We start from the raw sequence: 14128 nt of genomic DNA, 5'->3' as shown, positions 1-14128 counted from the left end.
GGAGGAGTGTGTCAGTGTGGAGGAGTGTGTGAGTTTCGAGGAGGAGTCTGTCAGTGTAGAGGAGGAGTGTGTCAGTGTGGAGGAGGAGGAGTATAGAGGAGGAGTGTGTCAGTGTGGAGGAGGAGGAGTATAGAGAAGTGTGTCAGTGTAGAGGAGGAGTATGTCAGTGTGGAGGAGGAGGAGTATAGAGAAGTGTGTCAGTGTAGAGGAGGAGTATAGAGGAGGAGTGTATCAGTGTAGAGGAGAAGTGTGTCAGTGTGGAGGAGGAGGAGTGTAGAGGAGGAGTGTGTCAGTGTGGAGGAGGAGGAGTGTAGAGGAGGAATGTGTCAGTGTGGAGGAGGAGGAGTGTAGAGGAGGAGTGTGTCAGTGTAACCAGACTGAGACAGATCAGCGGTTCTCTTCAAACTCATTAGTAAGCTGGTCTTCATCACCACCATCTATCGTCAGTCCAACATTTCCGGTAAGTCACTTTCAGTTTGTGTAAAGAACTTCCTAACTCCCGGATCCTGAAGAGGTTTTCTGTATTTAGTACCTTTGTATTTAAGCTGCCATTTTTGACCCAGCGATCCCTTTTGAAAGATGTCTTCTGACTTTAATGGGAAACTATATACGGTCTACTGTTTGTTAATGGCTGCTTAGTCAATGTTTATGTGAACTCTTGTTGTTTCTTGTTCTTCTTGTTCATTTTCTTCATGTGGGTGTGTGTGTGTGTGTGTGTGTGTGTGTGTGTGTGTGTGGGTGTGTGTGTGTGTGTGTGTGTGCGTGGTTGGGTTGGTATGTAAGCAACATGATCTATAATCTCAAATCAGTATTTGACATTTGCCCAGGGATATTGATGAAGTGAAGACAAACATCTTAAACTGAATTGGAGAAATTATCCAGGAACATTAGCATGGCTGCTTACTTTTAGATTTATAATTTAGTATTATGGTCTGGCATTACATGTATGGGTTTTACTTTAGTATTATGGTCTGGTATTACATGTATGTGTTTATAATTTAGTATTATGGTCTGGTATTACATGTATGTGTTTATACTTTAGTATTATGGTCTGGTGTTACATGTATGTGTGTATACTTTAGTATTATGGTCTGGTGTTACATGTATGTGTTTATACTTTAGTATTATGGTCTGGTATTACATGTATGGGTTTTTACTTTAGTATTATGGTCTGGTATTACATGTATGGGTTTTTCTTTAGTATTATGGTCTGGCATTACATGGGTTAGGGTTAGCCTCCATTACTTCCACAGATTTTTATTAAGCGGTGGTTTAATTTATTGGAAGTTTGCTATGGCTGTCAAAAGAAAACTAAATCAATGTTTATTGTTTGCCAATGGACAATAGATTACATTCAATGTGAAGAACCATCTTCAGGTTATATGTAATGGGGCAGTGGCTAAGTTAATTTCAATAGTGAGTGAGGGGCTCATTGGGCAATGCATGCAAGGCATGGAGGGGTGATGAAAAGGTCAAGCTTTTCCAAACTTCATGCAAAACACCCGTTACAAACCCTGATACATAAATAAACTTGCTGTTATGATGCCAGCATGCCACAAGCAAACCCACCAGAGAGCCACTCTGGGCGTTGCCAAGCAAGCCACTCTGGGCGATGCCAAGCGAGCCACTCTGGGCGATGCCAAGCGAGCCACTCTGGGCGTTGCCAAGCGAGCCACTCTGGGCGATGCCAAGCGAGCCACTCTGGGCGATGCCAAGCGAGCCACTCTGGGCGATGCCAAGCGAGCCACTCTGGGCGATGCCAAGCGAGCCACTCTGGGCGATGCCCAGTGAGCCACTCTGGGCGTGGCTATCCACATTTCTGCAGTCAGGGTTTTCAGGTTTGGAAATACATTTAGGTGTGACTTCTGAATGCTTACATGTGACATAAGAAGAATGTCTGAAATCGAATCAAGTGTCCATTATATATATGCAGTAATAGTATAATCTACAGTCATAATATATTTACAGTAATAGTATAATCTACAGTCATAATATATCTAAAGTAATAGTAGAGTATACAGTTATAGAAAATCTAGATTAATAGTAGAATATACAGTCATAATATACCTACATATATATATATATGACAGACAACTGGTAAGGCAGACAGGTAGACAGAAAGACAGACACAAAGACAGACAGGAAGGCAGACAGGTAGACAGGGAGCTAAGTTTCAGAACAGAGATATGCTCAGAAAATATCTGATTGGTGGTTTCACAGCCGAAAGCAGAACCCTGTTATCAGAGAGCAGCACACTTAAATAGTGTCCCAAATGCTGCCCTCCTCCGCATGAGTCTTGGTACAGAGAGGTGCCCTGTGAAGGGGACATGATGTCATTTAGGATGAAGCCAAGATACCTGGAAACATTCTCACCTCTCTGTCTTGGTGGCTGTTTGCATAGCACACTCCAGAGACGTAATTACACACACACACACACACACACAAACATCTGATCACACATGCTTAAACACACATAAAGACATAAACATTACCCAAGTCCTGACCTTAAACCTGACCCCACAGCCTGAAGTATTCTGTTTTTTTTGTAGAACTGGCAAACGTTCCCAAAATAATCCCCACATATATTCTTTGTTTTTCTGTCCCTGTCGAAGTTTTGTTAGTAAAATATGAAAACACACATGTACAAATTAACCCACGTACACACGCGCACACACACACACACACACACAGACACACAAATGCTGTGCATCATTGTTTCCTCTGGAAATGTTTCTCTGGGGGGAATGTTGTTGAGTGGGGCCAGAAAAGGGGGGTCATAGGCCTAGAAACCATGTCCAAGTGTTAAATTATTACCATATAGACATCCTCTAATCGCGGCATCTCTTCTTTCCTTTACCCACTATTCTCTTTTATTACTCCCTCTTCTCCATCTAATCTCTCCTCTTCCCTCCTCTCCATCTCTTTCCTTCCTTGCTTCCTCTTCCCTTATCTCCATCCCTTCTTTCCTCTCCTCTATGCCATCTCCTGTCCTCTGTTCCTCTCTGGTCAACTCTCTCCTCTTCCATGTCCCCTGCTGGCTCTTTACTCTCTGTCCCATTCTGTCCCTCACTATCAAGACTCCTCTCTTCCCTGGCTTCTAATGTAATGTAAAACACAGAGCATAACCATTAGGAGATGGTAATAATAATGTTCTTCTAATTAATAAGATTATTCAGGTTCAAGTTAATACATACTTCAATTCAACTTTAAACTAACGTTATGTGACAGTCTGTCCCTGCTCCCCTTTCCTCCAATGTTGCAACGTCTTAAGCAACGTACCCCTCTGAAGAAAAATCACATGCAAACCAACATAATTTTGGATGAACAACTAGCTAGCATGGTACTGTTAGTGTTAGCTAGCCAAACTTGCTTTACCTAACATCTGTGTTTTCTCAATACAGTTGTGCTCAAAAGTTTGCATACCCTTGGAGAATTGATAATATATAGTATGTACCATCTGTAAAGAAAACATGAGTGAGCAGGCAAAACACGTGTCTTTTATTTCTCATGGGATTCACATTCAACTGTAGGTCTGAACAGAATGGCACAATCATAAAAACAAAACATGGCAACAAAGAAAACTGACCCCTGAGGGTGTAAAGTGTGCCTCTTCCAAATAAGTCTACTCACTAAATGTAATTAAAAAAATTATCAGAAAGAGTGCCCAGGTCTATTCACTTCATGAAAATTCTATATTAGGTTACATTTCATACACAAATAACTGGTTCATACACAAATAGAGGTCATTGTTTGGACAGAGTAGAGAAAAGTTGGGAAAACTCATGTCATGCAAATATTGAACACCCTGTAATTACAAAAAATTCACAGCCCTAATCAAATAGACTTTGAGTATACTCTAGGTGCAGCAAAGACTGTGCTCCCAGCTCTCTGTAAAAAACAAACAATAATGAACATTCCTTGCAGGAGCATACAATATTACACTATGTTTATTATCCTGAGTAGTAAAAAGCCTTTATTTGAAAGGTATTTAAAAATGATTGGACCAGTTATGCCAGCACACTGGCGCAGCAGCAACATTGAGTCCACATTATAATACATCAGGTTAACTCCCTGAAGAAGGAAAAAACAAACAGTATCTTACCAGCTGTTCAACATGCGTTTGACACACACTGCAACACGAAACCAGGGCGTTCGCTACCCTGACCTCCTTTGTCTTTTCTTTATTTGATAAACAGAAGGATTGAGACCTTTGTGTGGGGTGGATCTAATAATAATTACGTAAAGTGACATAAACACTTGTGCAAGAGATTTTATTGGTAAAATAATATATAAAATAATATTTTTTGTATGCATTATGTTTTGGTAGGATACACAATGACAGGCAATCAGAGAAAGGACACTATTTCACTAGTCCACTAATTAATTAACATCAGGTTTGGCCAGGGACAGCTGGGGTTATCATGCAGTCCTGGGTGAGGTTCTAGTGCTTACGTCCTGATGTTCTCTGCTCTACAGTCTTAAAAATTGAATTGCATTGGGTGTTTTTACCATGTATGGGTTGAAACAGGGAAAAGCCATTTGGTGGGTTGACTGCTGGTTGCCCTGCTGAAATAGTAAGTTGAAATAGTAAGTACGGTTATTTTGGACTTTTATATGGTTAGTGACAAGGCAGCTGGGAGGGGCTTGATGTGAGAGACAAGGCAGCTGGGAGGGGCTTGGTGTGAGAGACAAGGCAGCTGGGAGGGGCTTGATGTGAGAGACAAGGCAGCTGGGAGGGGCTTGGTGTGAGAGACAAGGCAGCTGGGAGGGGCTTGGTGTTGGTGACAGGGTAGCTGGGAGGGGCTTGGTGTTGGTGACATGGTAGCTGGGAGGGGCTTGGTGTGAGAGACAAGGCAGCTGGGGAAGGGCTTTGTGTTGGCAACAGGGCAGCTGGGAGGGGCTTGATGTTGGTGACAGGGTAGTTGGGAGGGGCTTGGTGTTGGTGATAGGGTAGCTGGGAGGGGCTTGGTGTTGGTGACAGGTAGCTGGGAGGGGCTTGGTGTTGGTGACAGGGTAGCTGGGAGGGGCTTGGTGTTGGTGACAGGGTAGTTGGGAGGGGCTTGGTGTGAGAGACAAAGCAGCTGGGAGGGGCTTGGTGTGAGAGACAAGGCAGCTGGGAGGGGCTTGGTGTTGGTGACAGGGTGGCTGGGAGGGGCTTGGTGTTGGTGACAGGGTAGCTGGGAGGGGCTTGGTGTTGGTGACAGGGTAGCTGGGAGGGGCTTGGTGTTGGTGACAGGGTAGCTGGGAGGGGCTTGGTGTTGGTGACAGGTAGCTGGGAGGGGCTTGGTGTTGGTGACAGGGTAGCTGGGAGGGGCTTGGTGTTGGTGACAGGGTAGTTGGGAGGGGCTTGGTGTGAGAGACAAAGCAGCTGGGAGGGGCTTGGTGTGAGAGACAAGGCAGCTGGGAGGGGCTTGGTGTTGGTGACAGGGTGGCTGGGAGGGGCTTGGTGTTGGTGACAGGGTAGCTGGGAGGGGCTTGGTGTTGGTGACAGGGTAGCTGGGAGGGGCTTGGTGTTGGTGACAGGGTAGCTGGGAGGGGCTTGGTGTTGGTGACAGGGTAGCTGGGAGGGGCTTGGTGTTGGTGACAGGGTAGCTGGGAGGGGCTTGGTGTTGGTGACAGGGTAGCTGGGAGGGGCTTGGTGTTGGTGACAGGGTAGCTGGGAGGGGCTTGGTGTTGGTGACAGGGTAGCTGGGAGGGGCTTGGTGTTGGTGACAGGGTAGCTGGGAGGGGCTTGGTGTTGGTGACAGAGGTCCGTAAGAGAAAGGGAGAGGCCTATCGGAGGTTGTGCAGAGAAATAGTGTTGCATTGCCGGTATGCCGGGAGGATGCACCGGTACCCCAGGGCTTTGACTCAGACCACTCAACTACTCAGACCACTGATATACATGTCTGTGTAAATCCTGGTTAGTAAGAGTTGTCATCTTAGTAAAACAAAAAGTGTCCACTAGGAGAGGAACGAAGTTGTAACATCATCTCAGTATATAGTGACGATAAGACAGCTAGTTGACTATTGAGGATATAACAGAACTACTTACTTCTATGACACTTTAGCATCATTTAGAAGTGCACACAGTTGACCCTGGACTGGATTTACTGGTTCAATTGCACTGTATTTTATGTCAGGTCAGAACATGACCTAATGTCTTTTCTGCCGCCTGGAGATGGAAGATGGAGATTGAAACATTGGTTTCCTGTGGATCCCTTTTATCATCAAAATAATTTCCGCATAAACAAACACACATCAACAGACAAACAGAAGCCTAGTATCAACATTTCAGCTCAACAGATTAGCTTTTAAACTAATCAAGATTAGATTATTTTTTTATCAGTTACCAACAAAACCAAAAAATAACAAGCACACAATCACATTATCAGATCAACATAAACCCAGATCAGCAATATTCTCCTTGAATTAATCCTTTGCTGATGTTTGTCCTGGTTTATATCCTGTTACTGGACACCCACCATTGTTTCTGAGCCCCTCCTACTTATGTTATATATTATATTATATATGTTATAATATAGACAGTAGAGATAAAGATATTTTATAATATAGACAGTAGAGCAGGGCTGGCCAACCCTGTTCCTGGAGAGCCACTGTCCTGTAGATTTTCTCTCCAACTCTTATTCAGCACACCTGATTCTAATTAGTAGTTGGATGAAAAGCAGACTCAGGTTAGTCACAAATGAGGCTAAAGAGAAAACCTACAGGACAGTGGCTCTCCAGGAACAGGGTTGGCCAGCCCAACAATAGAGGGAGAATATAGACAGTAAAGGGAGAGATATTTTATTATATTGACAGTAGAGGGAGAGATATTTTATTATATTGACAGTAGAGGGAGAGATATTTTATTATATTGACAGTTGAGGGAGAGATTGTTATAATATAGACAGTAGAGATATTTTATATAATAGACAGTAGAGGGAGATATATTTTATTATATTGACAGGAGAGGGAGAGATATGTTATAATATAGACAATAGAGATAGAGATATGTTATAATAAATGACAGTAGAGATAGACATATTTTAATATATTGACAGCAGAGATAGAGATATGTTATAATATAGACAGTAGTGATAGACATATGTTATAATATAATATATTATAAAATATTATAACATGTTATAATATAGACAGTACAGGGAGAGATATTTTATTATATTGACAGTAGAGGGAGAGATATTTTATTATATTGACAGTAGAGGGAGGGATATTTTATAATATAGACAGTAGAGATAGACATATTTTAGTAATTTTGTCAGTGGTTTATAGAATAAAACTCCCCTCTACTGTCTATATCTCTCCCTCTACTGTCTATATTATAACATATGTATATCTCTAATACCTATATTATAACATACCCCTCGATTGAATTCAGTTTGTTTTTCAATTGAATTGTTCACATTATAGGTCACATTAAAGGTGGAAAAAGTTCTGACATGATTTATCTTTGTCTCATTCTTTTACATCACAAAAACCTGGCATTTTAACGGGGGTGTGTAGACTTTTTATATCCATTGTATGTGTTTGTGTAAAATGAACCGTTTTGTTTTATTCTATAAACTACTGACAACATTTTCCCCCCCAAATGATTGTCATATAGAGTATTGTTTTGTAGAAAATAAGAACTGGTCAAAATAACCAAAAAAATATACATTGTTTTCAGACCTCAAATAATGCAAATAAAACAAATTCTTATTCATTTTTCAACAACAAAATGATAGTGTTTTAACTTGGGAAGAGTTCAGAAATCAATGTTTGGTGCTTTCATGCGTCTTGGCATGCTCTCCACATTGCTGTTGTGTGACTTTATGCCACTCCTGGCACAACAATTCAAGTAGCTCGGCTTTGTTTGATGTCTTTTGACCACCCACCTACCTCTTCATCAAATTCCAGAGGTTTTCAAAGGGGTTCAGGTCTGGAGATTGGGCTGGCTATGATAGGGTCTTGATTAACCTAGATTGTCCTGGCTGTGTGGCATGGAGCATTGTCCTGCTGGAAAAAACAATTCTGAGAGTTGGGGAACATTGTCAGAGCAGAAGGAAGCAGGTGTTCTTCCAGGATTACCTTGTACTTGGTCTGATTCATGCATCCTTCACAAAGACAAATCTGCCTGATTCCAGCCTTGCTGAAGCATCCCCAGATCATCACTGATCCTCCACCAAATTTCACAGTGGGTGCGAGACACTGTTGCTTTTAGGCCTCTCCAGGTCTCCATCTAACCATTAGATGACCAGGTGTTGGGCAAAGCTGAACATTTGACTTGTCAGAGAAGATGACCTTACTCCATTCCTCTATGGTCCAATCCTTTTGGTCTTTTGCAAACTTCAACCTGGCTCTTCTTTGCATCTCATTGATGAAGGGCTTTTTTCTAGCTTTACACGACTTCAGCCCTGCCCCTAGGAGCCTGTTTCAAACCGTCCTCACCCTGCACTTCACCCCAGCAGCTGTTTGCCATTCTTTTTGTAGGTCACTTGATGTCATCTAACGGTTGTTGAGTGACATTTGAATGAGTTGACGGTCATCTCGGTCAGTGGTCAGTCGTTTTCCCCCTCTGCCAGACTGTAGCTTTGTTGTCCCCAGTGACTGTTGCTTGACCTTGTTCTTATGAACTGCCGTCTTTGACATTTTCAGGATGGAAGCAACCTGACACTTTATCCCTCTGCCATTAAAGCCAGAATTGAACCCTTCTTTTCCTCACCTAAAGCTTTTATTTTCAATTCTTTTGTCATTCAGAATTTTTTTATTCAAATTTCCTTTGAGGTACTACTTGCACTGTTTTTGCCATCCAGCTGGTCCTATTGCAAGAGGATAGTGATGACCACAGAAGTTGTTTTAATACTTTTCCTTGTTAAATTAGATTTGGTGTGGGTAATCACCTAATCTGTACCTCATTAAGTAAAATGAGCTGTGCCTGTGTTGGAATTTAACAGACACTGGAATGGAACGGCTGCCATATATGTAGAGATGCTGATTTACAGTATTTCTGCATTTTTTGAATGTTTGTATGATTATTAAATAATTTATTTGCATTTCATTGCATGACATAAGTATTTGATCACCTACCAACCAGTAAGAATTCCGGTTCCCACAGACCTATTAGTTTTTCTTTAAGAAGCCCTCCACTCATTACCTGTATTACAGTATTTCTGAATCGCTAAAACACATTTTTTGAATGTTTCTCTCGATTTCTCAAAACCTTAAACACAAATCACCAAACTTAAGCTACACTGCCAAAACCTTTGACTTGTCTTGCTAAATCAAACAATTGCTTCAGAACTATATTATCTTTACCCCAAACCAAACACTGTTTTCAGATAACACACACATCCAGCTAATGCATAAACACTACACAGCAGTCATTACACACTACAGAGATAAATGCAAAACACTGCACTCAGGGCAGAGCAGGGGGAAAATTATATTTACTATGAAGTACTTGCACAATCCTGCACACATACAAATGTAGTCACAAACAAAATATGCAGCAGATCGATAGTAAGCAATGTCTTGGAATCATTCTGCCTCAGCATCATGCACAGGACCTCATCAACGTCACAGGCAATCCTGTCCCTTGTTAAACAACGGGGAAAGAATCCTTTAGCATGCCGAATCCAACCTTGAATCGCTTCCACTCCAATGTTGTCACATGCTGCATCCATTGACTGAATGAGACTTTCCTGTGCATAAGGATTTCTGTCATAGACCTTCCACATACATGTGATGCTCTGCCTGCTCATCACCTCTCTGTTCACGTCTCTGTAGTGCTTCCTGTAGAGCATACAGAAACGTCATAAGATTGGCAGTGTTGTAAGGCCCTACAGTGGCGGTGAATAACCCCGTAGCAGCTGATGGCAGCACATATGGTCACGTTGCCACCAAGCTGCCCTGGCAACTCTACAATGGCACGTTGACCAATAATGTTGCAGCCTCTCCTTCTCCTCTTGGTGAGATTGAAGCCAGCTTCATCCAAGAAGATGCACTCATGAGGCCTCTCCATGGAATCCAGTTGAAACATTGAAGTAACATAAATGACACAGCATTTCAGGCTTCATGCCTCTGTATACATGTGCTGCATTACATTCAACACAGTAAAGATGTACAGTAACTCAATAGTGCTGTATAATCTCTGGACATGATTACTTGTACATATTGATATCGTAGCCCTTTTACCCTTTCAGAATTTCTCTCAAATGGTAACCTGTAGGCTTGTTTGAGACTTATCAGGTTGCATTTCAGGGCACGGTCAATTGTGGAGAGACTCACACTGTTGATTCCTTCAAAATTCACGTTGTCTTCCTCAACTCGCTGTTGTATTTCACGCAGACGAATGAGATTATTTTGAAGGACCATATTGACAGTAATGGTCTCCTGCTGTTGTGAGAACATACCTCTCCTTCCATTGACATGTGGCAGTCTTTCAATTCTAGCAAATAAAACCTCTTGTTAGAATTGTACAGACAGGCCTAATGCATTGAAATTTCACCAAATATGTACAATACATAAAATACTATTATACAAGTATATCACTGCAAGAAAAGGGCCAATTTTTAGAGATATGTTACAATAATTTACTGAGACGTTCCATGACTGTACATACTGCACTGTAAGTTTGAGGGACCACAAATGATAGTACACTTACCTGTTGTCTTCTCTGAATGTCCTGACAATGGAGGCCACAGAGAACCTGCTTATATTTGGTTGAACAAATAGTCCTGCTTCCCTCATACTCATTCCATGAACCAGAACATTGTGTAAGATTGTTGCTCTAATTTCATTAGAAATGATGGCTCTTGTTCTTCTTCCTCCTCCTCCTCTGTCTCCTCCTCTGTCTCTTCCTCCTCCTCCTCTGTCTCTTCCTCCTCCTCTGTCTCTTCCTCCTCCTCTGTCTCTTCCTTCTCCTCCTCAGTCTCTTCTTCCTCCTCCTCTGTCTTTTCCTTCTCCTCTGTCTCTTCCTCCTCCTCTGTCTCCTCATCCTCCTCTTCATCATCATCCTCTTCCTCGTCCTCTTCCTCGTCCTCTTCCTCGTCCTCTTCCTCGTCCTCTTCCCCTTCCTCCTTCTCTCCTGCCCTCCATTGTGATAATCACACATGCCATTTGGATTTGACATGGCTTTATACCCTGATTACTGATTAGGTGCAACACATTACTGATTTGAAACAGGTGTGTAAAATTTTGAGTGCTTGTGTGTTACTGATGACAACAGAGTGTTGCTTGTGTTTCACTTTTGGGGGCTGTGTTGTGCCATTTTCAGTTGAAGTGCACCACAATGCTACATGTGCTTTGTAAATGACAACGTGTTTACAGTTTTGCACAAAGAGTGATTCCAATTTGCTAGTTGTGTCTAACCACATGAGAAGTGTTTAAAGTTCTGCAAACTCTGTGATTCAATCAATAAAGTGGTTTATACACTTGCAACTTGTGTTCTAGCAATTCAAAAATACTGTAAGAAAAATTAGGAGTGGTCTCGTAAATGTTTACACAGATATATATATATATATATAATTTTTTTTACAATCGTCAGTCAAAGTGGGAGTATTGTTGTGGGGTCCAGTCAATCAGAATGACGCCAGTGTTTGCATGGATGAAAGTTAACTAAATCAAAGGCAAGATGGAATATATTTATTAAATCTTGTCCAATGCACATGCCTATTCTTAACCAGCCTCTTCTATTCCTATTCAGCCTGTGTGTTCCAGAGATGGACAACGTGACAAACTGTCCATCTATTGATGAGTTCCGGAATCAGGTAGCCATGTCCACCTGTCTGTCCAGAAGTTAAACCATATGTAAAAGTGTGTATCTGTGTATAAGGTGTAATACAAAATGTGTTATCTGTAACCAAGTGTAATACCAGGAAAGTGTGTTATCAGGTTTGTTATCTGTTACCAGGTGTAGTACCAGGTGTGTTTGTGTTTTTCCAGGTGTACTCTACAGTGTATTCCATCATCACAGTGTTTGGCCTTGCCGGTAATGGTTTTGCCCTGCTGGTATTGCTTAAAACCTACCAGCAGTGTTCTGAGTTCCACGTGTACATGTTGAACCTGGCTGTGTCTGACCTGCTGTGTGTCTCCGTGTTACCTCTACGGGTTCTCTACTATGTTAACAAGGTAGGACAGATCAGGGTTCTCTATGCTGTTACTATGGTAGCATAGTTTGAGGTTCTCTGAATGGTAAATCTGGTATAATTGAGTTTCTGGCAGATATTTTTAGCGTTGTTGTAAACAGTTCTCTCTAACTGAATGCTGTGCCTGTTGATGTTTCTCAGGGTCAGTGGAACCTTGGTGACTTCCTGTGCAGAATTTCGTCCTATGCCCTCTACGTAAACCTCTACTGCAGCGTGTTCTTCATGACCGCCATGTCCGTCACCAGGTTCATCGCTATTGTATTTCCTGTGCAGAACCTTCGAATGGGCTCAGAGCGGCGTGCCCGAGTGGTGTGTGTCTTCATCTGGGTGTTCATCTGCACGGTGTCCTCTCCCTTCCTCATGTCTGGTCAGCACTTCGACCCACACACCAATAAGACCAAGTGTTTTGAGCCTCCGGAGCGCAAATCAGGGGAGGGGATTGAGAGGCTTGTAATGCTGAACTACTTCTCATTGGCCGTGGGCTTCGTGCTTCCCTTTCTGGTCATCTTGATCTGCTACGTTGGCATCATCCGAGCGCTGATGTTACGGCAACATGCTGCTCAGCGCCAGAAGGGGACTAGATCAAAAGCCATCCGTATGATCGCTGTGGTGATGCTTGCATTCCTAGTCAGCTTCATGCCATACCACATCCAGCGATCCCTTCACCTCAGTTTCCTTTCCCAGAAAGCTACTTCCTGTCCAGAGGTGGTGCACATGCAGAAGTCTGTTGTGGTGACACTCTGTCTGGCTGCATCCAACTCCTGCTTCGACCCGCTGCTGTACTTCTTCTCTGGGGAGGGATTCCGACGCCGCCTGTCCACATTCAGGCACCGGTCCATTACAGGCATCCGGAGACCTCCGGCCCACCTTCCACCTCCTAAAGACATCAATGAGGAGGAGAATAAGCTACATGGCTAGTAGCTAATGGAGGTGGAGGAGCAACGAGGAGAAGCTAAGAAGATGATGGAGAGGGATGGAGCAAGAGAGGGGATTGTAAATCTATATATAAACACAGAAGAAGCAGATCTACATGGAAACATGGGAGAGGTAGATCTATATAGAGACTCAGGAGAGGTAGATCTGTATAGAGACTCAGGAGAGGTAGATCTATATAGAGACTCAGGAGAGGTAGATCTATCTAGAGACTCAGGAGAGGTAGATCTATATAAAGGCATGGGAGAAGTATATTTATACAGTGACTCAGGAGAGATAGATATATAGATTCAGAAGAGTAAGATCTATCTAGAGACATGGGAGAGGTAGATCTATATAAAGGCATGGGAGAAGTATATTTATACAGTGACTCAGGAGAGATAGATATATAGATTCAGAAGAGTAAGATCTATCTAGAGACATGGGAGAGGTAGATCTATATAAAGGCATGGGAGAAGTATATTTATACAGTGACTCAGGAGAGATAGATATATAGATTCAGAAGAGTAAGATCTATCTAGAGACATGGGAGAGGTATATCTATAAATGGACATGGAAGAGGTATATCTATATAGAAATGTATGCTTGCATGTGTTTATGTGTAATGTTACTATGTGTTAAGTATTATATGTTGTTGTCTATACAATATGAATTATTAGTGTGTATATATGTGTATATATATATATACAAACCCGATTCCAAAAAAGTTGGGACACTGTACAATTGTGAATAAAAATAGAATGCAATGATGTGGAAATTTCAAATTTCAATATTTTATTCTGAATACAACATAGATGACACATCAAATGTTTAAACTGAGAAAATGTATCACTTTAAGGGAAAAATACGTTGATTTTAAATTTCATTGCATCAACACATCTCAGAAAAGTTGGGACAAGGCCATGTTTACCACTGTGTGGCATCCCCTCTTTTTTTTATAACAGACTGCAAACGTCTGGGGACTGAGGAGACAAGTTGCTCAAGTTTATGAATAGGAATGCTGTCCCATTCTTGTCTAATACAGGCTTCTAGCTGCTCAACTGTCTTAGGTCTTCTTTTTCGCACCT

General features: G+C 42.1%; 1 protein-coding gene across 1 annotated transcript; it reads left to right on the top strand.

Annotated features, from left to right (window-relative positions):
* The first annotated feature begins 310 nt into the window (after window positions 1-310).
* On the top strand, window positions 311-13715 carry cysltr1 (cysteinyl leukotriene receptor 1). Its single transcript, XM_010866534.5, has 4 exons — window positions 311-460; window positions 11687-11750; window positions 11926-12111; window positions 12270-13715. The coding sequence occupies exons 2-4, from the start codon at window positions 11703-11705 to the stop codon at window positions 13044-13046; spliced, it is 1011 nt and encodes a 336-aa protein (XP_010864836.1). The 5' UTR covers window positions 311-460; window positions 11687-11702; the 3' UTR covers window positions 13047-13715.
* Window positions 13716-14128: the final 413 nt, after the last annotated feature.

The sequence above is a fragment of the Esox lucius genome, chromosome 4, assembly GCF_011004845.1.
Source record: "Esox lucius isolate fEsoLuc1 chromosome 4, fEsoLuc1.pri, whole genome shotgun sequence".
Taxonomy (NCBI): Eukaryota; Metazoa; Chordata; class Actinopteri; order Esociformes; family Esocidae; genus Esox; species Esox lucius.
The sequence above is the reverse complement of the archived record's forward strand: the minus strand, read 5'-3'. Positions and strand labels throughout refer to the sequence as shown.